This window comes from Sesamum indicum, linkage group LG7, assembly GCF_026168435.1.
Source record: "Sesamum indicum cultivar Baizhima isolate 11 linkage group LG7, ASM2616843v1, whole genome shotgun sequence".
Classification (NCBI taxonomy): domain Eukaryota; kingdom Viridiplantae; phylum Streptophyta; class Magnoliopsida; order Lamiales; family Pedaliaceae; genus Sesamum; species Sesamum indicum.
Genome location: NC_142663.1, coordinates 12,453,030 through 12,479,037, shown reverse-complemented (window position 1 = coordinate 12,479,037; position 26,008 = coordinate 12,453,030). Strand labels below are relative to the sequence as shown.

The following is a 26,008-nucleotide window of genomic DNA, read 5'->3' as shown; positions in this document are numbered from 1 at the left end:
CACTTGGCGGGAACTGATTTTAATAAAATTGAAATTCCGCCGTAATAATAATAATATTATTGTTTTTTAGGGAAGAGTATCATACAATTTTTGTATTTCTTCACTGCTGAAAATTGGAGTAGCTGTAGAAATCTCAATCTCGAGTTCCGAGAAATCGATTTCGTTGTTCAGTTCTGAGTAGTGGTAATTGAAACCCTTTCCTCTCTTGATTTCTCATTTGATTTCTGGAGAAAAATGTTATAAGATGATGGAGGAAAATCATTTTGGTGTAATGGGATTTGGGTTTTCTGTATAATCTGCAGAGTGGTAGGGAATTTGTTTTTAAGAGTTATATAGAAAAACCCTCTTTTAGTTCGGTCGATTCGGTTCAAATTGGGGTCATTTTCGGGGGAAATATGTTGAGAGTCTGAGATTTTTGATTTGGGTTTCTCTTTTTTGGTTCATTTGTTTAATCGTTGCACGAATGGGAGACGAAGAAGTTCGTGTTCTTTTCTGGGGCCTGTCTTACGTTTGTACAAACAATTGATTCGTTGCATGCAGCAATGGGGGAAGTTGAACCGATGCACATTGACGGTCCAGATCAGAAGAAGAAGTCAGTGAAGAGAAAAAGAGTGGAGCCATGTTTATACACACCAAGCTCTGAAGAAAAACAAGCGAAAATTAAGGCATTCCGTGATGAAATTAACAGCCTTGTCAGATTCTGTAAAGATGTGCTCCTCGAAAGTAGAGGGGCGTTGTTGGACAATGTGGAGAAAGTTGGGAATTCTTCTTTGAATAGTGTAATTGCATTTTTAATGGAAGAGAGCGTTCTTCCTTTGTCAAAGCTCGTGGATGAGATTTTTGAGAAAGTTAAGGGCAGAACTGGAGATGTTGATGGTGTTAGTAAGGCTAGTGTGAAGAGTGCTGTGCTTATAATTGGGCAGAGATTATGCTATGGCGTGACTACTGCAGATGCTGATATTTTGGAGGATGATGCTGAGTGCGCACTATGGTGTTGGGAGGTGTAATTTTCAGTTCACTAACTATTTTATGATCATTTCCTGTTGGGAGTAATTGATTTTTTGGTTATATTTTTTTGTGCAATTGTGCTAGACTGTATGTGGGATTACATTTTATTTTGTCACTTCTATTTAATTTTTATTGTTGCGATGTGCTTGCTTGTTTAAGGAAATATGCTATTCAATTTAGTGCTGGGATGCTGGATATGCATTGTGGTTGGCTTTTGGGTTCATTATGGTAATAAGCCATTTTGGTAATGATAAGGTATTTGAGATATTAAAATGGGAGTTATGTTTTCCTCTTTTTGGAGGATCAAAAGGTTGTAAGAATTGAATTTAAATATTTCCTTAGGCAGAAGAATCTAAATTATGGAGCTCTAGTTTGAAATTTGGAGTAAGCTTGTTTTGTATTGAGAGCTTCATTTGGATGTTACAAGAGAAGCCCTATTTATTATCCTTTGGAGGATCAAAGGGTTGGGAGAATTGAATTTGAATTGTTCTTTCAGTAGAAGAATTTGAGTTATGTGGTTGTAATTGGAAAGTCTAGGCATATATATGTGAGTTTCATTTGTTGTTCCATTAGTTTATCTCTCTGCTGGGTGCCATATTTAAGATTCCACACAATTCAACAACTTATAATTCTAGAGGTTTTTGTCTATGCTTAGCAGTTTTTTCATGTGTCTATAACTCTATTATATTCTTTTAATGATCTAGATTGAATATAAGACTTGCTCTTTTATCTTACTCTTGGATTTATGCTTCTTTGGTTTTTGACAAGTGTAGTATTGTTTTACTGAATTCTTTTCTTCTTTATAGACAAGAGATCTGAAGTTGATGCCTAAATTAGTGCGTGCATCTCTGAAAGTTCGGCGAACTTGTCGGAAAAAGATTCAAGAGAGGATTATGGCTGTTTCAGGTAAGCTCCTTTTCGTATGATTTATTGTTGAATTGTTCATAGTGACTGTTATGGCTCCCACATGACATCTATTATGCTTTGTTTATATGACGAACATTTGAAGAGAACAACTAGTGACTCAGCTAACCTTCATCTTTGTGATTTGACTGCTTGTTGCTTGAAGTTGCAAAGAGGCAGAGAACAAGTAGAACCATCTGTCAGATTAGAAACCCATTTTGGAACCACCAGCCATTGATTAATGTTTGAGATATTTTATACGTGGTAAAGGATTTAAGTAGATAGTATTCATTAGGAGTTGATGAAGAGGTGCACGTGGTTGCATATTTTATTTGATATCTGGTGAAAAAAATAAGACTTGAAATCTAGTCTACTCATGATAATGCTAAATTATGCCATGCAATGTTGATCTTTGTAATCCGAAATCTCACCATTATTATGTTTGTTTTCGAGTCTTGTGTAGCCATTTGTCCTATTACATGAAAACATAACAATTTCTTTTTCCTACTAAAAGACTCGGAGATAGTAATGGCTTGAATCTATAGGATTTGTTTTGGATTCTTCTACGAGCAAGGAGGGGTGGGGGTCACTTGTTGTAACTAAAATTAACAAAATAAACCCAATAAAATTCAGAGAGTGAAATAAATATGAGAAAATAACTTTTCATTCATTCACAATATATAAATGATGCGGTCCAACTTGATCATCGTTGCAAAGATTCATTCCTTCATAATAAGTAAATTGGTTACAGTCATTGGTAGACCTAATGACCTACGATTCCTTGCCTTTTTGTTAGTCAAAGGATGTTTATTGGCTAATTCACTTATCAATAACCAACCTTGGGATTGATAACAAGATTTAATTTATCAATAGCATTAGAAATTAGAAGGGCGATCAATTATAACCAACAAACCCCATGAGGGTTCATTTAGATTAAACTGTGTATTATCCCAAATTTAATTGACTACTATAACATAATGAACTGTTGCCACAATAATTGGACTAATCAAACGATTACAATTTGATAGTCTAATTGGCGTGACAAGTACTTTTTGACATTGAACGATGAGCTCTATCTTCAAAAAATAGATTATTTGTAAAATTCTGATAAGAGCATAGAGAATAATACAAATACCTAAATGAATGAAAGTCGAAACAACAATTAGATTGTTACCTTCCCTATTGAGTTTGTGGATTGCATTTCTTGGCTATTCTAATGCCCCTTTTCATCTATCCAACAATATTGAAGTCTTTATCCTCAGTTTTAGAACTTGCTAATCAAGTCAATCTAGTATGATTGTTTTAGATTTGATCATATTGCAGTTTAATGGATAATGTGGTCTATTTCAGCAATGATAAACGCACTGGAGAGGTCAGAAAACCATCCAAACTACCCGCAAGAGCTGACGAAAGCTTCAGACAAGCTCAGTAAAGTTCTACACGAGGCAGATATCCGATTGTTAATGGAGAACATGTCACAAAAGAATGGTGCTGAAATGTATGTATTCCAGGTTATTGTTTTAGCAAGTTGCTTCTGAACTGTTGGCTTAACCAGTATTTTGATGGTGAAGGGCTGAGAAGGAAGCCAAGAGAGAAGAAAAGCTATTAATCAAGCAAATGGAGAAGAACAAAAGAGAAATGGAGAAAGAGAGGAAGAAGATGGATCGTGTGCTTCAGAAGGAAAAGTTGCAAAGTGTACGTGCCACTCAACCTTGTATGTGATATTTAAATGGTTTGAAAGGATTCTGTTTGTTATTCTATTTGAAACTTTTTGTTAACTTTATGTACAATGTAAAAATCAGAGAAGATTGAATGGTGTGAACTAGTGTATTGGACCTTTGGACACTCTATATGATTCTAAAATGCATGGTTTGGTATCTTGTACTGTCATGCCTTTGCAGTTGACAGATTGACCTTAATATGTCCTGTATATTTCCAGAAGTATCTGTATCATGTATCTTAATGAAGTGTACATGTAACACATCCTTACAGGAAAAAGAGCTGAAGCGGTTGCATGATGAGGCAGAAAAGGAGGAGAGGCGACGCCAGAAAGAAGAAAATGATATGCAGAAACAGCTGAAAAGGCAGCAAGAGGATGCAGAGAAAGATCAAAGACGCAGGGAGAAGGAAGAAGCTGAAATGAGAAAGCAACTTGCTCTCCAGAAACAAGCATCGCTCATGGAGCGTTTCCTTAAAAGAAATAAAACTGATTCGACTTCTCAAAATGACAGTTCTATGAGCAAAGCAACCACTTCTGGGTCATCTTCCAACATGCTTGAAAGGACGTCTGAATCAGTTACTCTAGTAATGGATTCTGTATTGTCCCAAAATGGTGGACTTGAGGTGGAAGATATATGGAAGTTAGTTCCCTTAACCTTCTCCCTTTTATTGTTGATATCCTCAAGAACTTTTCAGTGTACCCAAGTGTAAGATTTCATTTGCCTTACCTTTTGCAGGTCGCACTTAAATTCTTGGTGCCTCATTGGACATTCGATGCGTTCAAGCAGGAAAATGCGCTGGGGCATTCGTCAGAAACCTAAGACCAAACTGGTCAAGGAACTCAAGCTTACTACAAATAAAGAACTGACTTGTGATGAGGACTTGAATGTAGAGAAGTTTGTGGGTGGATGGGTTGACCAAGATGTTGATAGAAGACTGTCGCAGATGAACACCGATAGCAGTCCTCTTCCTAGTACCCAGAAGCGAATTCGAGCTAAGCAGCTGTTGCAGTTTGATAAGAGTCATAGGCCTGCATTTTATGGTGTTTGTCCCAGGAAAAGGTGAATCTTATTACTGAATAATATCTTTATGTATTCTAGCCAGGTTGCTGGAGGAAATTTCTTTTGTATAAGGAGAAACGATAATGGTTTGCCTTGAACTCCAAACTTTGTACGATTTAGGGTATAATGTGATTCGCATGGTTAAACAATATTGCCATTCTGATTAGTTGGTGCTCTTTTTTCCAGTCAAATTGTTGGCCCACGCCACCCTTTTGTAAAGGACCCAGATATAGACTATGAGATAGATAGCGATGAAGAATGGGAAGAGGTATACTAGCCCTGTCATAGTAGTGGTTATTCTCATAATAACATTTGGAGCTAAAGATTTGATTACACAGGATGAACCTGGTGAAAGCCTATCAGATTCTGAAAAGGATGACGAAGATGAAAGTGCGGAGGGACATCTAAAGGATGATGAAGAAGAGGAAAGTGAAGATGGATTCTTTGTTCCTGATGGATATCTCTCGGAGAATGAGGTATACCTATCATTGCACTGTGTCTAATTATATTTTCAGCATCTCTAATGTCCATCACTATGTATTGGTGTAACTGTGAAAATGGTGAAATGCTTCTATGCGCCTGTGTGTTTTTATAGTTACACAGCTATTATATGTGAATGTTACTGATTATTATTAATTATCACAATAGGTAACTAGTAATATATTATATATGTACAGTGATAATCTAGTAACATTAATAATTGCAGTTGTCACTATATATTGGTGTATCATTAGCTAATTATCCATACTACATAATGATTTATATAAAATTCTTTGTCACTAATAAATTTTTTAAAATTATGTACCAGATTGGTCCTGTTCAAAATATATTTAAGTGTAATTTAAAAAAATATTTAATATTTTATCACTAATTATAGTGTAATAAAATTCAAATAGAAAATCAAGGCTGCTAGTATGTTTACTACTAGATTTGAATGTCCTCACAAAACATTACAAAAAAAATTGATTATTCCCATATAATGCTATAAATCACTACACATTACTGCTGCAATACATTCTTGAATCTGAGGAACAGCTAGAATGGACTTTCAATGCACTTTACAAGTCTTCTCTTGCCTTGTGAGAGGTGGTATGGTGTTGGGGAGGGGCGGGTGGTGGAGTGAGCTAGTTTCTTAAATTTTGTGGAGACGTTTCCTTGCCTGCTTAGAAATTTATTGTCTTTGGGTGCACAGGGAGTGAAGGCCGATGAAGTAGAATCTGATGATTTGGTTGAGGAAGTAAGAAATCTGCCTAATTCTGAACAGCAAGTGCAGAGTGAAGAATTCTGCACCTTGCTCCGGCAGCAGAAATATCTGAAGAATTTGACAGAGCATGCGCTTAAAAAGAACCAGCCATTGATAATATTGAATCTTATGCATGAAAAGACCGCATCGTTATCAGCTGAAGAGCTCACTGGTACAGAGAGGCTTGAGAGAATGTGCTTGCAAACACTTTCTATGCGTCCTTTGCCTGGTTTCCCAGATATAGAAATATCAACTCATAATGATGTGGTGGATGAGGATCAAGAAGCTTTCTCTGCCAAATTAAGTACAAAACTGCCTGCAACTGCTGCAGCTTTAGTAGACTCGGACTTGCCTCAGATTGTAAGTTATTTGTTTTGTTGCAGATTCGCCTATCTCACATTTCTCGTACAGCTTCTCTATGTTCTCTGGCCTGGTCTGTGCACTTGTGCTAATTGAGAAATTACTATGTGCAAATGACTTGTTTAATATTCCAAAAGAAATTCGTACAGTTTGCAACTAACATTTTTATCTTGATTAAATTTTACAGATATCTGTCATTCAGTCATGCCCACACAGTATTGGAAAGATAACAAAGTCACTACATAATAAGTTTCCAGATGTGCCAAAATCCCAAATAAGGAATAAAGTGCGGGAAATATCTGATTTCTCTGATAACCGTTGGCAGGTGATTGAACTTATACTCTTTAAGATCCAATGATTCATGTAATAGTTTACTGCCTATTTATGTTTTTGTTTGTTGTTTATTTGGAAATAGAATTTTCTCATTTAAGAGGTATATGTGTGACAAGTATGATATGAAGTGAGGTCTATATCATATATTCTTTCCTTATTGATTTTTTGTTTTCATTGTAGTATATAAATGAGTACCATAATTTATTCATGCTGAATATGGTAAAGAGCTTTGAATGACTTAATATGGAGGTGTAGGAGGTTGGTGACTTCAGCTTTTCTAGAATGTAATGTTTTACCATTGTGAATATTATGTGGACGTTACTTGGGAAAAATTTAAATTTATTTTGAATTTTATTGTGCTTGCCACAGTTTTGATTTTCTGATTTTGCTACTTGTATGATTCAGGTTAAGAAAGAAGTTCTGAGCAAGCATGGCCTTGCTATATCGCCAGGTATTGAGCTATTACCATGGTCGCCAGCCTACCATGTCACCTACGGTTGTAATACTTTATTCCAAGCATCGTCTGATCTACTTGATTAAATCAATTTTCGTGTGTATTTCCAGAAACGACTTGTGGGAAGACAAAAAGCATTGCTACATTCTTGAAAAGATGCTTGCCTCCATTGGGAACGACTTTGAACTTTAGTGAATCATCCCCACAATCTTGTGAGAAACATGCAGCCGCTCTTGAACCACCCCATGATGTCTCATTTGAACATTGATGAGCATCGTGGGTTCTTTTCCGTATCTCATATGTAACTAGTTCAATCATGTAAGTGTTGCTAGCATTGCAAGTTTCGGCAATGTCTCTTAACAGTATGTTGTCCATTTAAATGATAAGAATGTTTTGCTAGTACCTCAAAACCAAGACGATGGTACAGGAAATGGGTTTCGACAGTTGTTGCAAAACTACAGTTGTGAGTCTTAATGTTGGTAATGAGCATTGATGTGTTAAGAGGTAGAGGCTATGGGTGGCATTAGATTTGATAGTATATGATATAAGTGGTGTATAAAGGTTAAGCATTTTTACAATAAAACACTCTACTTCATTACTCCATAACAACCATTCATTCTTTTCCTTTTTATATTTTTTATTTTAATCAAAATAATTTATACAAAGTAAGATAAATATTCAATTTAAAATTTTTATTTAATTAAGTAAAACAAATGGATAATTATAAAATAAAAAAATATTGATATGCAATTAATTTTAAAGATATGGTAAAAAAGTGAAGCTGTTAAGGTTATTTTTGTCAATTACATCTCATTATGAGACTGACAAGTACAAGCAGAGAAGAGGGTGTTGTACGTGTGAGTGTGATGCATCATCGTAACCATCGCCTTCCAGAAGTGGTCCAACTGAGCAATCAAAAACCAAAACCACACAACTATTCAGTTACAATCCCTAACGTTTTCTCCTACTCCTCTCTCTCTTCTTCTCCCTTTTAAGCATTCCTCTCTCTCCAACCTTCACTCTCCCATCTCCTTGTGTTTGTTAAATTTCTTCCCATTCCCATCCCACCCACAATCCGTTTGATAAAATTTCCTCAAGAAAACTAGATTGACGTTTGGTTTCTCGTTTTCAAGAAATATAGGCAAAATGGCACTCAGAGTCAGCTTTGTTCCCCACAGGATCCCTGCTTTTCCTGCTTCTCAGCTCAGATCTCACAGAGTTTCCATGGCTTCGACTCTTCATTCTCCCTCTGCGTGAGTTTCTTCATTTGTTTGTAAAATAAACGTTCCTTTTGTTGTTTCTCGATGATAAATGGTTTAAATGGGGATCGACTATCAAACTTTCGCTTTTCACTTGGTTTTCTTGGATATTTTTAACCCCTGTTCCTTTTTTCTGTTGTGGTACTTGTATTGAAAATGTAATGGCCATGTCAAAGACGGATTTGGGCTTCTTGTTTATGCTGTATTGATCTGAATTTGTGGTAATTTATTCGCTGAACAAGTTGCATGGTAGTGATCCATCTAATGTGCGTTGCCATTTGTGGAATTCAAGAGATTATTTTCTTGCTCTTTAACTTCTTTCATATTATTATGTTAACAACCCCAATGAATACTTTCCCACTATGCTAAACCTCAGCTTTCCTTGATTTAATTGATGCATGCACACCTTTCTTGTTCTGTGTCCACTCACATATTTTTTAACTGTTTTATTTTCTTTTTCCTAGTAGCTTTTTCTCTTCTTGTTTTATGATATTAGTATTTTCTATCTGTTATGGTTTTCCCTCCTTCCTTTCTCTCCTACATTTTTTTTTTTGGTACGAGTGATGGAGGGGTGTGTTGATGGTAATGGTGATAAGTTTGTTCAATGATGCATGCATGATCTTATGGTTGTCTGTTTTGATAGACGGATAAGATGCTTATGGGTGGATGTTAAGCATGGGTGGCTTATTTTTTAATAATCTCATAGTACAATGTAATATAATATTTTATGATTTGATGAACCATGTGTATGAGTTGAAAATTGAATATTGTCTCTGATGTTTTCTTGACCTTTTTAACTGTGTCAGTTGACATTTATTTTATGTTTTATGAAGTTATTTTAGACGGTCTAATTTTATGTTAATATGTATTTACCATTGTGGTCACGCATGTTGCAGTAGCAGTGTGGATCTGTTGTTTACTTTAAGTATTGGTGCGTCGCCAATTACACCAAAAATTTTACTTTTCTTTTTCTTATGTTTCTTGATCCTCTTTGAGTTGATGCAAGTTTGGTGGCATCTTTGTAATGATTGACCTAGTTTTTCTCCTTTTCATTTGAACTAGTAATCAAATTTCATATGTATCCTCTTCTGGGCTCAAAGTACTATGAGAATTGAGCGGTTGGTTAGAACTATTATTTCTTCTGTGCCTAAAATTTTCCTGTTTTAGTAGTTATACCTATCCAATTCACTTTTTCATTTTCTACACAATGAGGTGGTTGGTGTAGTTTGTCACGTTTCTTTCTTGACTTGGATACTTTTATGGGTATTTTGTCATCTTGAAACTAATGGTACCTTGATTGTGTTTACTCTTAATTATTTTTCCTATGCCCTTCCTCTGAAAGGAGAGGAACAGAGAAGCAAAGAGGAATCATTTGTAAGGGCAGCTTGTTGCAAAGACATGTCCGTTGTCTTCCTTTGCAAAGTTGAAAGCTGTGGATTTTAATTAGTTTTCTCCTGTTAGGCAGTTTTGATATATCTAGGATATTTTTATTCAATTATCTCCATAGGTGCTCTTTGGAAATTGATGGGTTTATGACACTCCATATCATTTCCTAATGAGTATGTGCTTGTGAATGCATAGTAATATGATGATTTTTATGATATTAGTTCTGAATTAGTTTATTAGCTTTACTTGATGAACAATTTATTGAATCATATTAACCTTACTAATAATTGTTGAAGACCCATTTAGTAGTGAAACAAAGGCTTGTTTTCTATTACAAAACCTAAGCAAAAGTTTGATAATTTTCAGAATGTAATTCCATTTGAAGTCTGATCCATTCTCGTGAGAAGAAAAATTTTCCGTCGCGTGTATATTCCCACTGCTTTAACTTATCCTGGTCCTCTGATGATCTTGGCCATTTGTCCCTAAACTTGCCTGCATACTTACAATAACATTGTGGTTCTGTTTCGTTTCATCCCCATGAACTCATTATTTCGCATCAAGGAATGTATTGATTAGAGACATATTTTAATATGCCGTCTTATTTTAAATTAATTGAGACACATCCTGATTTTATCAATCTTATTGCCTCGTTACTGATTTTATTCCCAATGCATGTCTGAGAACTTTCCTTTTATCTATCCAGAGAGGTTGGAAATGTTAGAAAGCCTTTCAGTCCACCGCGAGAAGTGCACGTCCAAGTGACCCATTCCATGCCGCCAGAGAAGCAGGAGATCTTTAATTCGCTGCATGATTGGGCTGAAGAGAACATCTTGGTGCTCCTTAAGGATGTTGAGAAGTGTTGGCAGCCGTCTGACTTTCTGCCCAATCCATCATCACCAGGCTTCCATGATCAGGTCAAGGAACTGAGGGAAAGATCCATGGAACTTCCAGAGGACTATTTTGTTGTTTTGGTCGGAGATATGATTACAGAGGAAGCACTTCCAACTTATCAGACTATGATCAACACGCTAGACGCAGTCCGAGATGAGACAGGTGCTAGCCTCACTCCATGGGCTATTTGGACTCGGGCATGGACTGCTGAAGAGAATAGGCACGGTGACCTTCTGAACAAATATCTTTATCTTTCTGGACGTGTTGACATGAAGCAAATTGAAAAAACAATACAATACCTGATTGGTTCGGGAATGGTAAGTTATTCTCTTATCCGATATACGGGCTCTGTGCTTTTGCATTGAGTATGCTAGCGAAGTAATATGTAAAATCATCAATCAACCTTATTCCTGAAAGAGAAAATGGAGTAGATTTTGCTGAAATTCTTCTGTGCAAATGCTAAATATCAGAACTGTGGAAATTGAAGCAATGCTTTGGTGCTTGTTTGGATTAAAGCAAAAAAGCTATTTAGGAAATTTATGTAATCCCGGTGGGCATCTGACTTTTCTTCTTGTATGTGTGTGGCATTTTTTTATATGAAACCCCGATATTTGCCTCTTTACAGCTCACATACTGAGATATAGGTTTTAACTTTCTCCATACGTCTTCTGAAATAACAGGATCCTCGTACAGAGAACAACCCCTATCTAGGATTTATCTACACTTCATTTCAGGAGAGGGCAACGTTCATTTCTCATGGGAACACAGCCAGGCTTGCCAAGGATCACGGGGACTACAAATTAGCTCAAATATGTGGCACCATAGCAGCAGACGAGAAGCGCCACGAGACGGCCTATACCAAAATTGTGGAAAAGCTCTTTGAAATCGACCCTGATGACACAGTATTGTCTCTTGCTGACATGATGAGGAAGAAAATCTCCATGCCTGCTCACCTGATGTATGATGGCAAGGACGACAATCTGTTTGAACACTTCTCAGCTGTGGCACAACGGCTGGGAGTCTACACTGCTAAGGACTATGCCGATATATTGGAATTCTTAGTAGCAAGATGGGAGGTGGAGAAGTTGACAGGTCTTTCCAGTGAGGGCCGGAAAGCACAGGATTACGTGTGTGGTTTGCCACCTAGAATTAGACGGCTGGAGGAGAGAGCACAAGCCAGGGCAAAGAAGAGGTCGGCTATTCCCTTCAGCTGGATTTATGGTGGCAAAATCATGATTTGATTACTGGGAAACATCAGAAAGGTTGGCATGTTTTCGTCTCGTCTCCATCATGAATATGAGTTGGAAAAAGAATTCAAATGGGATCTTTCTTTCCTTCTCTTTTCTCTCTGTTTTGAGGAGTTGGTTTGATGTTCCAACGTCGTAGGAGTGTAGGAATTGTGTTGAGTAAAATTTTGCCTGAGCAACAAAAGACAATCTGCAGTTACATAGTGTTCCCTTTTGTTTCATGATTTCGATCTTCTTGATCTTCACCTCGTTTTTGAATTAGTACTTGATGCTTTGACTTGGGATGGAAATGGTTTGCAAATTTTGAATCTATTTATGGTTTTACGTAGTTTCATTGATTTTTTAGCTTAAAAACTTGTCTCAACTTAATTATCCGGATTTCTTTTTGCAATATCCAACACATTAGAAACAGATATAATAGTTCTAACACGTTATTTACCGCATCCGATACATTTTGGACACGACAACGATATTACTACTGATTGTCTTTCTTATTTTGCTGGATTCCCGCACCTTCCACGGACCTGTTATCCCCCAATTGTTGTGCCTATTTGTTCTTGCATCGTACGTTTTAGGAGGAACTGAATTTTAACCCTTTTCTTTTCTGTTTTTTGGCGACGAAAGAAATAAGCAAAAAATGAAAAAAATTCCACAATCATAATTTGAGGTTGTGGAATTCAACTTGTATTAAGGATTTCTTGATTTGTTTGGAAATGTTTTGATCAAACGGATTTCTTTTATTATGGTTTCAAATTATTTTACTATAGGTGCCATTTTGAATATTTTTTCAAAATTTTCACTCAAATCCAAATCTGTCCATATAAATCTCAGTAGAAAATCAGCTCAAATCAATTAATAATGGAAGGACCAAACCCACAATAAAATAATGGTTGTTGATCGAAAATAATTATTTAATTTTAATGACTAGTGTATGATTGTTATAATTATTAATTATTGTTAAATATAAATATTTGATATTAATAATTATAATTAATTTATTTAATAAATAATAATTAATCACTTTTGCTTAAAAAAATAATAATAAAAGGATAAAACCCACAACAAAATCAAGAATAATATACTTTATCCATCATCACAACAATAACCCCACATTACCAAAAAAATAATAAAATAATATCACCCTATATACCCAAAATAATAATTCCCGCAAAAAGAAATTCAAATCTTGAATTAAACCTGAAAAGGCCATGGTAAAGTCTTCAAATCCTCCTCATCTTGAACTTTGGCGCTCCGCATTCCACCATTACCGCCCTTCCTCTCCACATACGCATTGTACTTGAGGAAGAAGGCCAGTGTCAGCACCGCCCACTCCAAGCAGAATATAACCACGCATAATCCGCCTGCCAGCTTCAGTATCACCACGCCGTCTTCCTCCCTCACATACGATTTCAGGTTGCTTAGGAAATCGGACGGCCGGGTGAAGATCAGCACGGAGACCGAGCCCTGGAAGATCGCCGTGAGAACTGTGGCCACCATGTGGGCGCCGTAGAACTTGGAGTCGCCGCGGGAGGCGGCCGCGCATCCAGAGATGGCGCCGGCTATGGTGACGATGTGGAGGAGAATGAGGAGGCCGCCAACGAGAGAGGGGATTAGGCGGAGAGATAGGGTTAGGAAGATGCAGCTGGAGGCGGCGCCGAGGAGGATGTAGTTGGTGAGTAGGAAGATTTTGTGTGTGCGGGTGCATTCGCCGGCGGAGGCGCTGTCGATCGAGAACCCCATTATTACTCTGGATATCTTTTAAGTGATCGGCGGATGTAATGGATTGATGATTGGGGAGAGATAGAGATTGAGAGAGAGAGAGAGAGAGAGAGAGAGAGAGAGAGAGAGAGAGAGTTGTTGTTGGTGGGGGTAGGGGGTGGAGGTGGGGGCATATATATAGGGGTGGTGGAACAACGGTCGGGAGGGGGGTGGAGGAGATGACCGTTAGGGGGTAGAACTAAGAAATGTGAAAAAGCAAAAATGCAACGGATATGTCAGAATGTCATAATCATATATTATTATTTCTTTTAATAGATTAATTTGGAATTTTTAAAGATAGAAAGTTTCAAAATTTTGAGTTAAATACAATTTATTTTTTCACGTGCTATAAAAAACGAGTAAAAATACCCCCTACCGATAAATAGTTAGCAAATAAAACTTAAATTTTTAAGAAATAAACCAAATTATCCCTATTAATGGAGATTGGGTTTTTTTTTGTGTTTTATTTTTTAAAATAGAAGAGATATTGTGCTAATATTTTTTTCACCACTCATCGCATATCACAATAGATGAATTGCATTTTATCCTTTTCGAAATATCAAAAGGACACAATTAAAGGACGAATGTAATAGATATCTTTTGTTTTTATGTCATAAGAAAGTTGTAAATTTAGTTGTAACAAAATTTATTTTCTTTTAAAAATTAGAGTTTTAAAATAAAATTTAATATTTACAATTATATCAATATATTACATAAATTGATATTATTTTAATTTTTTACTTGAATCAACTTATGTTGGGCAGTACAAAAACATCCAACATAAATAAAACTTACATTCTATAACAATAAATTAATAATCGTTTAATAATGATATTCAAGTTTCCTTTTAGAAAATAATTTTATGAACATCCATACTTCTAATACTTGCAAATTTGTAACTGCTGTATTTATTAAATACATAAAAGAAAGTATTAAATTCATTATAATTTTACAATTTTTTTTTTATGTTATGAGCTTATTTTAATTCAAGATGGATGTCAAAGTGATTATTATGATTGAAAAAAAGAAAATCAGAAAGCACAATAGAACGAATATGATAAAAATTAAACCAGAAAAAAAGTGGGAACTACATAGAATTTCCATCTGATAAATCAAACTTTAACTTTTACATACTATATACATAGAATTACAAACATGTGTATTATGCTACAAATGTGTACCATGATGTCGTCGGATCTACTTAGTTCACAAGTTACCAGTAAAAACTACCTGATTCAGTCGCCTATGATAAAGAATGAACCCAGGTTAAGACGGCCCGGTTGGCGTTCTAGCAAAAAAACATCGGCCCTTCATGAGTTTTCAGGTGTTCCCCAACATTGGATGTATGGATTTAGAAGTCGGACTTCATCAGCCTCGTTCGAGGTTTTATGGTAATGTCGTCAAAGGGGTTCTGTTGCTCTACGTGAACGTAATCTCTGGTTTTGAGAACCTGAACATGTTTGAGTGGGAAAGAAAACATCAAGAACGATACCTAGACAAACATGAATCCTTTAAACGTTCAGTGGAGTTTGGCATTACCAGTGCTTCAAAAAACATCCTCGATGCTTCCTTGCGTGATTTACCACTTAAGAGGTTGTTCATGGAGAGAGATTTGCTTCCGTGCTCAGCCTCCTTAACAAACAAGGTCTGAAGGTACTTGGAAACAGCCCTGAGGAATAATGTAATTAGCAAATCAGACAGTGTGCAGCACTGATTTACGGAGACAGCATCCGGAAAAACACAAATCTGGAGTCCTGATAAAATTGAAGACGTTATGAATGGAATTGTTCAGCATGATATGTACCTTGTACGTGAAGACCACCCAGTGTTCTCAGTGAATCGTGCCTCTGCGTCATCAGGAATATGATCGTCGGCCATTTCAGTTAGCTCGTCATCATCAACGTTTAGGAACTCTGAAAGATCAAAGAGAAAGGGATCAGGCATAGTTAAGCGAGATAAACCTGTTGCAACAGAAAAGGAAGATTAATAAGACTTATAGGAGCCCAGCTGAAAAGGACAAGCCATGACTTGGAATCTTCATGACCCTAAGCTTGGTCGGGATTTTATGCGATAACTAGGGATGGCAACGGGTCGAGTTTGAGGCAGGTATGTCCAAAACCCGAGAACGAACCCACCAAAAAGTTCATGGATCCAAGTAGATTAAAAGATACATATATATATATATAAAATATCAAAAGAAATCTAATCTGGTTCTAAACACCAAAAGTCAAGACTGGACTAGGGACCCGTCTGTCGTTTCAAAATCGGCCTGAGGCAGGGTCTAACTTGGACTCCTTGCCATCCCAAGTCAGTGACCAGACTGGGTACTGTAACTTTAGATGGAAAAATCAGGCCAATGAGGTCATATATAGACCTTCAGAACATTCAATCCATGGAAACTATGCCGACATTTCACTATGCTCGTTCTCTACAATGCTTGCTTTGTAATACTGCAAGTATATTGTTTTCGTTTTTCTCTTCCCCCCTGTTCAAGGCTAGATCCAATTAGTAAGATAGAAGCAAACCTGTGTCATTTCCAGCAGTTGAATGATTTAGTTCCTGCATCATATAGAGATACAAAGTTACTAATAAAACTCAAAACCAGAAAGCACCAGATCCAACAGAAATGTCACAACCTTCAGATGTATGCAACTGAAAATGCAAGTAGAATGGGTTCACACCGTCAGGAGGGAAAAGTATTATTTGGAATCATCTCTAACTTTCATAATGTACAGGCACACCAGCAAGAATACCCATCAATAAGCTTCCTTCTCAACTATATATTAAATACGGCAACTACTGTTATCTGATCTAACAAGCGCTCTTAGTAGCAATCATAATGCAGTCTTTTGTCTACATTGGTCATGCACGTATAGGACCATCCAGACAATGTGTAAGAGTACAAAACAACTAAGTGAAAACACACTCGTTATTTGGCAGGAACGGGCACATGTTAACAAACTTCTTGCAATGATTACAACTTTTCCCTATCAAATTCCACAATAACTCAAATATAGACCCGCAATGCAAGAAACAACTTACCTCTAGATCATGCAAATCAAAACCAGAACTTTCTGCATCCATCATATAGCGTTGATAAGCTTCTGGACGTTCTGGATTTTCACCATTGTCAGTGAAACCCTCCTCTGGCAAACCTACTTGTGCTGGATATGGAGAAGCCACAATTTGTTCGCCCGATATAATACTATAAATTTCATTATGCTCCCATTCTCCATGTTTATCATTTGATAGCAGCTCAAAAGCATCACCATCACGGAGAACCTCAGATACAACATCATCCCTTTGTACCGGCTCAGCCTCAGCTGCAGTATTAATACCACCATCCTTCTCCGTAAGTTCATCTCTACTAATGGTTTGTCCATTATCAACATCCACCACTGCCAAATCCAACTTAATGGAGTCCCCATCCGTCTTTTGATCAAGAAGAAGAGCTGACGTGTCAGCATTGATAGAAATGTTTGTCTCACTCGTCTCAGTTATCAAACTTGTTTGGACCACACAAGATGAATTGTCTTCATTGGAGGACAATGACTTGACTCCAACAATACCAGCAGAATTTATTGTATCATCATCATTTCTTCGACTTGTTTCTGCTCCAGTTACATCCAGCAGAGGCTGCTGTGAGAGATCAGCCTCCGCAACAGCAGTAGGTTTATTAGGCTCTTCACTGATATTAATTTCTTTATTCATCGCATCGAGGTTCTCCATCTGAATATTACTCATCAGAGGATTCTCACGAGTCTCTGCCATTTCATTATCTGTGTCTAACAAAAGTTCAGGGGATATCCTCATTTCACTTTGTTCTGTCAAATTACGCCTTTCGGAATCTTTAACATGTTCTGTCTCCAGGACCTCACCAATTTCAGCATTTTGGGAAGTTAAATGTGGCTCAGCTGCACTTGCGAGAGAATCATCATTTTTGACATCATGAGATGTTACAATCGGTACAGCAGTGGTTTCAAGGGAAATGTCATTTTTGGAAGGTGGCTCTGGCTCAGCCACAATTTCAAGAGAAGCACCATCTGGATCATTCTTGGAGACTGTGATTCCACTCAAATCATGCATTCGAGTGTGCATAGATGCCAATTCCATCGACATGCCTAGAAAAAAAATCAATGAAGTAACTTAGTAAGAACCTCAAATGGTTGGGTGCAGGGGGGCACAAAGAGGAAGTAGAAGAAAAAAGCATTGAAGAGGTAACAAGAGAAGATCACATTAACCCATCTTTAAAATGGTTTATCTTGCAGCCGCAAATGATGATTACACTAGTCACGCTCCATAAACAGGTCATCAGTCCAATAATTGATAATCAAATAAAATGTATATGATAGAAGATAAATAAACCCAGAAACAAAATGCGCAAGCCTACACTGTTGTACAATCATCTATTGTAATACAGGTTTACATTACATAGAATCATTATTTGTGAATCAGACTTCTTCGTGGCCAAAGCATTCGGCTTATAGAATCTTAAGAAAGAAAAACTATAGGATTTGATATGATGCCAAACTCATCTGAAGAGAATTTGCAGCCATATAGCTGGCAAAAGAATCAATTTTTTTGCTAAAAGATCAAGGTCAAAATTTGAAACTTACAAGGAAAATATAATTCAATAGCAAAAGGCAGGATATCAGCATTACAAACTCACCAGTAAATATAGGCTCACGAAAAATCTCATCTTCCAAAATTTGTTTCTGAATCATTGCAATTTCAGTGTGTGTACAAGGAGCTTTCTTTCTTACACGACGTATGTCTTCGGTGGTTGTCAGCTGTTGTCGAATCATGCTATAAAGGAGCAGAAGCAAAGTAAGTTATCAGTATAATGTGGACAACCTGTTAAAAAAGTCCCTTGCTAGAACACTCTGGAATAAATCCTGGCCTATGACACTGTCAATAAACAGCAAATGTGCCTAAGCATTTAATAGGCATAGCATAACTGGTAAAAGGCAAACAGTCAAATTAACATAAACAGCCAAAATATATCTAAGTCAGAATTTTGTCACAACTGGAAATAAATAGATTAAGACTCCACCAAATTTGATTATTTCAATCACTAAAAGAGATGCATAACATACTATCCACAAATTACTTGATTATTTGTTAATAAATTAATGTTGCATGTGGTCTTGCAAACTATTACCAAATTTAGAATGATAGATAATAAAGGCCAGAGTCAAGAGGAATTTATGCACAAGTATAAAAAAGAGGAACATACTCGCCATGCAAAACCATTGTATCATCCATAAGCACTTTTCTTTTGGGAGCACCACTACGGGGAGCAGAACGAGTACGTTTCGTAGATGTCACCTCAGAAATACGAGGTGTTGGCTTTACTTTCAAAACTGAAGATCTTCCAACTGAGGCGATATTCACAGCAAATCAGGAACCATTTAGTAGAAAATGAGTTCCAAACAAGTGGAAGAAGAGAATCTAATATACCTAAAATGGAGGACAACAAATCATCATCATCAGGAACGGACTCAACTGTTCTTTTGAAACGAACCAATCTTGAAGATTCAACTGAATTCAGACTCTGCTCTGTCAGTGTACTTTCAGTAAAACTACGCTTCTTGCCTGAAATAATTTTGCTCCCAGCATCACCTTCATCAAGCCCCACCAATTCTCCAGGGCTACCTTCTACTAGCATGTTTCTATGTAGATCCACAACACCTTCTGGTACTGACAACAGCTTTTCAGGAGCAGGCTGCTCAGCCTCTGCAGAATTGTTTTGATTTTGCATCAGCACATCACGTGAATTTGCATTACGCACTTGACTGTGATCGAGTTCACTGGCAGCTCCATGAATGTTTTCTTGTGATGAGCGTTCTAGCATGTGATTTTCCTTCAGCGTTTCTTCTGATTTATCAGTTAAGCCAGAAGCTTTACCTGATCAAACAAAGAGCTTAACATCAAATCATATATTTCTGCATATAGAAAGATACTCTTTCGTAGCAACTAAGGCTGCCTCTTTACAGGTAGAGATCAAGAGTCCTAAGATCATCCAATAGCATGTTTCATTCCACATTTTCTCTTTCAACCTAATTGCATTTATTGTTGCTATTAACTCCATTCCACTTTCAACAATTCCACTTGATTTTAAATCCAAAAATCAGCCTAAGACCCATCACTCATTAGTAATTTGCTGAACGTTATAAGTGTTAAATACCGCATGAAATAAATCAGAGAGAATCAGAAATAAACGATGCAAAGATTATAAACTGAAGTAGGAAGTATGTTACATGGAACTAAAATTAAGGGCAAAAAGTGAAGAAAGTTAAACTTCTTCAAATGGTAAACTTCTCCTACAGAACCTGAATTTCAAGATTACATTGGATTAATAAGTTCAAGTTTGATAGACAAACCTAGCATTACCATCTCCTCCCTCTCAGAAGTTGCTAAAGCAGCAACATCAGATTGTACATCAGCATCCCTCGACATGCCACATGAAGAGGTCATCATATCAGGTTGTTCAATGTCGGAGTTAGAAGGTCTCACAAACATAGTTTCACTGGACACAACTTTTTCACGGACATCAAGGTTCAATGAGCTTGAATCCGTTGGTTCATGACAGGTCTGAGTTTCAGGCTCCTGCCGCAAAGATACATCTTGGTTTTCAGAAGCTAAATCTGATACATCAGGACATGATTTCTCCTGATTAGTTGCAACTTCTACACAGCCAGGAGCTTCAACCCCAGGTGATCCTTGATCTTTTGCTGAGACACCTTCAGAAACTTGGTGGCAGGCGCCAGTCAAACCAGAAATTTCACAAGAGCTTTTCTCTAAGCAAATATCATAGGGATCTTGATCATCATCACAGGGTTTCTCAACAGCGAAAGAAGAGTCTTTATCTTTGTTGGCGGCTCCATTTTGTAAATCTTCCGGGCACGGCGCATCTGATGCCTCGATAATTTTATCAACCAATTCCGAAGGTGGGTTTACAAGGTCAACTTGACCTAATAAATCGGACGTGAGCTTAGATCCTGATCCTGACTCATCCAATGAAGCACATTCCTTGTTAGCTTCAATAGAAGATCTTTGTTGTGGCTTTGAAAGTTTGACATCCAAATCACCTCCCTGGTTCCCATTTTCCTCAGCTAGCACCAAAGGAATTGCACCAGAATATGTATTATCATGAGAACACCAATTGACCTCTTGTTTATCCTCATACATATTGTTTTTAGCATCTTCTATCATGGTAGATTCCACTAAATGATATTCTGATTCCAGGGGATCATCACATGCAGAAACCTCTTGGACATTGGATAAGTTGGGCTCTTCAACCAGCCCAGGGGTACATGGAGCCTGTGCATAGTCCATGAGATCAGCATGGTCATCAACATCATCAACCTGTAAGGAAAGTAAACAATCTTCACTGAATAAATCCTTGAGTTTTTCAATAAAGCCATATTTACTTGTGTTATTGCAAAGCAAACCAACATATAAGAAAATCTATATATTGCAACACAAATGTAACATATGATGAATAATATTGCTATGTTTCAACCATGTGTTAGCACAGTTTTAGAGTTTTGAGCAGCTACCCTGGCTCCTGAGTTGCCAGTCCTAGTTTCAGCATGTTGGTCTTGCTTGAGAGGGGTCATTGATTCGATAGAGGCCTGAGGATCAGAACTGTAGCTACAAAGAAGATAGAGTGAGAGATCGGCATTCAAATAATTTCAAGATCAACAACATCAATCACCAAAGACATGAAAATCTTACACCAGATATACCACTAACTATATAACAATATGGGCCAGATAAGAATGCATATAAAGTAGCACTGAAAAATTAGGGAATGCCCATTTTTCTTTTTACCCTCTGTAGAGTAGCACAAAAAGTTACCCACTTATTTATATGTATTTGAAGTAGACAGCCACCCGTCAACCCAGCCAACCAGAAAATTTAATGACTCTATGCTTACTGAATAATTGTGCTGCAATGAAATAGAGCATTGTTATCAAGTCCAAAACAACCAAGGAATATCGTCTAAAGTGCAGTTAGCTTATAAAAAATCCTTTCTCACTGACCTTGAGAAAGATTGAATTGGAAAATTCATGACATGTATAAGCTACTTTTACTTTTAGGCATTACAATCATGAGTTGAATAATAATGAAATACAATTAATATTTCAAGGCCAATGGTATTCTAAACACCACATATAAGTCCAGGCCAGGAAAGTAAAGGAAATACTTGCCACCATAAGGGAAAAAAAAGTTTAGATCTGAGTCTAACCTCTCACCGGCATGTCCTGCAGTGGCAATCTTGTCCAAAAACAGTTCCTGGATGCAATCGATTAATGAAAATATAGAACTAGTGAATATCATTACGATAAGAATGTGGACAAATATGCATGTCGGTTGCAGTTATCTAAGACACAATGGAACAAAAGGATCAGAATCCTGAAGTTTTTATTTTATTGGGCATAGAATACATATCTAACAGAGACCATTTTGATAGAGTTCCCCTTGTAAATTAAAAAATATAGCATTTTACTGCAGGATTTAAATTTGGCAGGTCATATCAATAACAATAATGTGTAACTTGCTGCGAGTAATCAAGTACAAAGATCCCATCATCTACTGTAGCATAAAGAAAATGAGGATTGGAAAAAACAGATTGACAGCATAAATAGTGCAACGTACCTCATCAAGGTCCAGACCGGAGGCATCACCATCGCCAAATCTCTCTGAGAACAACACAAGCAACATTAGGAGCAATTACAATCCCATAAATCTGTCCACATTTTGAGTTGCTTTGCTGCTTTTACATATGTTGAGGAGAAGTTCTAACAATCCAGAAATTCAATAAATGAGGAGAATAGTACTAACCATCCAGGCCAAACTTTGACGTAGAGTAACTGACTCCTTCCACGGTATCCTGAAGGGTAATTTGCTCTCTTGAACTAATATGATGATCTACAAAGTTACTGCAAAATTTGCAGTTTTATACAGAAAAAATAATCATATTGCCTAGAAATATAAGATATTGCATAAAAACCAATCTTCCTAGTCAAAAACAGGACAAAGATACAAGCCAACTTGTTTATGAATATCAAAACATGTTCTACTATTTTCAGCTCACCGGGGAAGAACCGCACTCTCCTTTTATTTATGTTAAGACATATTACCAGTAAGTCACATTTTCATCAAGTCGGATGCTTGGGCATCGTATGAATTAGGCTAATTTATGCAACCAGCAGGTCTAGAGTCTAATGAATTCAGAAATCTTTAGAAACAGTTAAAATCACAAAAAAGGCTAGCGTCTCAGGGAAGATTTTAAATATTTTCAAACTAACCCCTGGAAAATGTCATTATCTGGCAGCTCAAAATCATCTAGATCAAACGTTTCTGGCAAGGTAATGGAGTGATATGGTGCCTTTGACTCTTCTGGAGGTAGATCCACAGCAGCGGAGCGAAAAGCCTGCTTAATTTTGAGCAAGGCCTCACTACAATCATCAAAGAGGTAGTTCACCTTTCTGGAGTATATTCTCACCACACCAACCAGAAGATGGCTGGACAACCGAAGCGCAATAGGCACATCGGGAGAAAGAATTGAGTCTGTACAAGATAAGCAGTTTATCATAAATAAGGTGCAATGTTCTTTTTTTCCTACCAAAATCGAAAGAGAAAGAGAAATAAGGAAGTTCCAGCATGTTTTTTCCTTATAGATGATCAGCATTAAAGTCAAAAAAACAAAAACAACAACAACAACAATCATAATAGCACCACCTAAAGACGAATTCAGCATGGAGAACATGAGAGAACCACAGGAACATTTTAGTTGGTGCCATTTGCCTTGCCAAAACAGTCTTTCCGAACTGCCAACCTCCCAGAAATTGCATACTATAGTACTCTCATTATATTGTAGTCTCACTATGCTTAGCTCAATTTCACATCTACCTCCTCTAATTCAACTTATGTCCTTTTTTCTAATTTTTTGCATTCTTTAATTAGAAAAATCATAATTACATCCATTCCCAGACAGGAAGAACTACCTGAATTGCACATTATAAAGTGCACTATCATAAATTGATATCCAAATAAGCATATACAATGAGCTCTACAATGGGCTCATACACGCTGTACAGTAACTGAAGAATTTGGTCATTAAGCAGAAACAAATACAGCATAATTAACGAAAAATGTACAAAGCAAACTATCATGTCAAGTAACAAACAATGCATCACATCATCAAGCATAGTGAGAGACCACAAACGTCAATAAGTTTTCATGTAGAAGAATCATGATGCTTACATTTTTCATGCAAATTCTTACCATATATAGGTTACTCTCGGGAATGCATAACTTGTCAGGTGTTGATTTGGATATTATAACAGGTACTGAAAGATGGTTATCTTGTAACTTCCTCTATACGTTAATTTGCAAAATCTTACATGATATCTGGAATAGAACAACCACCTTCTGACTTACCTTTGATCCAGTTACTTTTTTTCCTGTTCTCATTCCAAAAACAGCTAGCAAACACCAACTACAACCCTAAAAAAATGACGAGAACTAACCTATGCAAGCCATGGAAACTGTTTCCAATTTATTAATACTATTCACAAGCTGCATTGTTTCAACAATAATTTATCTCTTTATTCCATACTCTTGTTAAGGCTGAAACCATAACTTTTCCATCCATTTCGATGAGTATGCATGCGCACCAACCATGATAATATATCAACTTACGAGTTTCAGCATTAAAACCGGCATAAACAATAGAAAATTCAAATCTTACCTACGGAGACTCCAATATCAGTATCAGCAACCTGATTCTTGCGAAGCTTCCGCTCCAAATGAGCTGCTATCCAAATGGTCCCAAGCGGCCCCTTTTTTGCCAATATGAACTGAGAATAAAACATTTTTCCAATTCCCTTCTTGCAATCCCAACCCCAACCAACAACTTACTCTACTCCTACAAAACAACAGTATAATTACTTAAATCCTTCTCGTTCTTTTACATAATACACACACTCCACTGAAAACCCTAGAAACCAAACACAAATACTATACCCAAAGTCGAATTAGCAAAAACAACTAAAACACCAAACTTTTCACTTCAATCAGGACCCACATGCAAAACCAAGCACAATTCCCCTCTAATTCCCATTCTCAAATCAAATCCCAAAATGCAAAACCCTAGATTCTGCATAAAAAAGCCCACACCCACCCCAGAGTGAACCCACTAAAGAACCTACGAAACTCACACAACCAAGACCTCCCTCAAAAAACCCACCAAATTATCAACTCAAAGCATCCAAAAAAACCCAGAACTGCGCCGAGAAAGCTTCAATTCAAGCTAAGATCGAAGTCACAACAGTACTACAGCGCCGCTTGCTTCCTCAGAGACCTGCGCATACACTTGATCTGTATGTATGGTGGAGAGAAGGTGCGGGTGAGAGGTAGAGAGACAATCTCGAACTTGTGTGAGTGAAGATGAAGATGAAATTTTGATTCTTGAGTGCGTGAAATTTCCTTGCTCTGTTTGAGCTTTCGTTGTTTAAAATGGAAAGCGCCTAATGGCTCAGAAGTTGGGAAAGTCAATTGTAGGCCTCAGGTGGACGGATGGGCGCCGTCGGGATGAAAAAATAGACGGCCTGGATTGAAAGTATTGACCTCTCGGACAGCTGCTGACGCCAGCTTCACATTTCCTTACAAATGTTTTTGTGTTTGCAGTTTGCCCCCTGAATTATACCCCTTTTCAACATCTGCCCCAATAAATTGTTGTACTTACTTGTAGATAATTAATTAAATTTAAAATAAATGTTTGTTCGAATATTTTTAATTTTATTTTATTTTTATATTGAAAGTGCACTTGAAAATTTTATCAATATTGAAATAATATTTTGAATACATTGTGATTGGATAACTAAAACAACGTTGTAAAAAAAGACAAAGAGATAAATTATAAATTATCAAAAAAATAAAAGAGATGCAGAATTTCAGAAGATAAATTAAAAGAAAAATAGAAGTTAATTGGTGTTGTTTTACGTTGTTGTGAGTTCATCGTTCTAATAATATGCGTATTAAATTTAATTTTTTTGAACAGTCGTATTTGTTGATTTGATTATAATTTCCGTAACGAACTAACATGCCCAATTAGAGGAATAGCTTCATAGCGCCTTTTGGAAATATATGAGTTTTGTCAAGACAACATTTTTAGCAATTATAAGTAGACACTTTGTTTTTTCTTTTTTTGGTCCCTTAGGGGACACCCCAATGGTTTGGAACTCGATATTTCATTAAGATTTATGGTGTTGTTAATTTTTTTTAAGAAATTCGTTGTATATTGAAAGGTGACCATTTGTTAATATGTTAATACAAATATGCATGATCGGATCTAAAAGGGAAAGGTCCGAAAG

General features: G+C 36.8%; 4 protein-coding genes across 5 annotated transcripts; 2 read left to right on the top strand and 2 right to left on the bottom strand.

Moving 5' to 3' along the window:
* Positions 1-58: 58 nt before the first annotated feature.
* On the top strand, positions 59-7,588 carry LOC105166881 (chromatin assembly factor 1 subunit FAS1). The gene is made up of 12 exons (XM_011086384.3): positions 59-1,001; positions 1,815-1,914; positions 3,262-3,409; positions 3,483-3,606; positions 3,904-4,271; positions 4,368-4,691; positions 4,878-4,959; positions 5,030-5,167; positions 5,884-6,294; positions 6,482-6,619; positions 7,033-7,078; positions 7,192-7,588. The coding sequence occupies exons 1-12, from the start codon at positions 543-545 to the stop codon at positions 7,347-7,349; spliced, it is 2,496 nt and encodes an 831-aa protein (XP_011084686.1). The 5' UTR covers positions 59-542; the 3' UTR covers positions 7,350-7,588.
* Positions 7,589-7,944: 356 nt separating this feature from the next.
* On the top strand, positions 7,945-12,085 carry LOC105166882 (stearoyl-[acyl-carrier-protein] 9-desaturase, chloroplastic). Its single transcript, XM_011086387.3, has 3 exons — positions 7,945-8,334; positions 10,430-10,934; positions 11,298-12,085. The coding sequence occupies exons 1-3, from the start codon at positions 8,228-8,230 to the stop codon at positions 11,856-11,858; spliced, it is 1,173 nt and encodes a 390-aa protein (XP_011084689.1). The 5' UTR covers positions 7,945-8,227; the 3' UTR covers positions 11,859-12,085.
* An 846-nt stretch (positions 12,086-12,931) lies between these two features.
* On the bottom strand, positions 12,932-13,732 carry LOC105166937 (uncharacterized). Its single transcript, XM_088882316.1, has one exon. The coding sequence runs from the start codon at positions 13,602-13,604 to the stop codon at positions 13,056-13,058; it is 549 nt and encodes a 182-aa protein (XP_088738442.1). The 5' UTR covers positions 13,605-13,732; the 3' UTR covers positions 12,932-13,055.
* Positions 13,733-14,666: 934 nt separating this feature from the next.
* LOC105166883 (sister chromatid cohesion 1 protein 4) lies at positions 14,667-25,185 on the bottom strand. Of its 2 annotated transcripts, XM_088882315.1 has the most exons (16): positions 24,883-25,185; positions 24,385-24,561; positions 22,940-23,201; positions 22,473-22,570; positions 22,287-22,330; positions 21,877-21,923; positions 21,185-21,278; positions 20,006-20,990; positions 19,083-19,529; positions 18,859-19,000; positions 18,292-18,428; positions 16,665-17,743; positions 16,148-16,181; positions 15,427-15,535; positions 15,162-15,291; positions 14,667-15,072 (listed from the first exon to the last, which is right to left on the bottom strand). In XM_088882315.1, exons 2-16 carry the CDS (start codon positions 24,506-24,508, stop codon positions 14,974-14,976), a joined length of 3,831 nt encoding a protein of 1,276 aa, XP_088738441.1. In that variant the 5' UTR covers positions 24,509-24,561; positions 24,883-25,185; the 3' UTR covers positions 14,667-14,973. The 2 variants fall into 2 exon arrangements, with proteins under 2 accessions (XP_088738441.1, XP_011084693.1); XM_011086391.3 differs by having other exon boundaries at positions 21,185-21,272; positions 24,385-25,184.
* Positions 25,186-26,008: the final 823 nt, after the last annotated feature.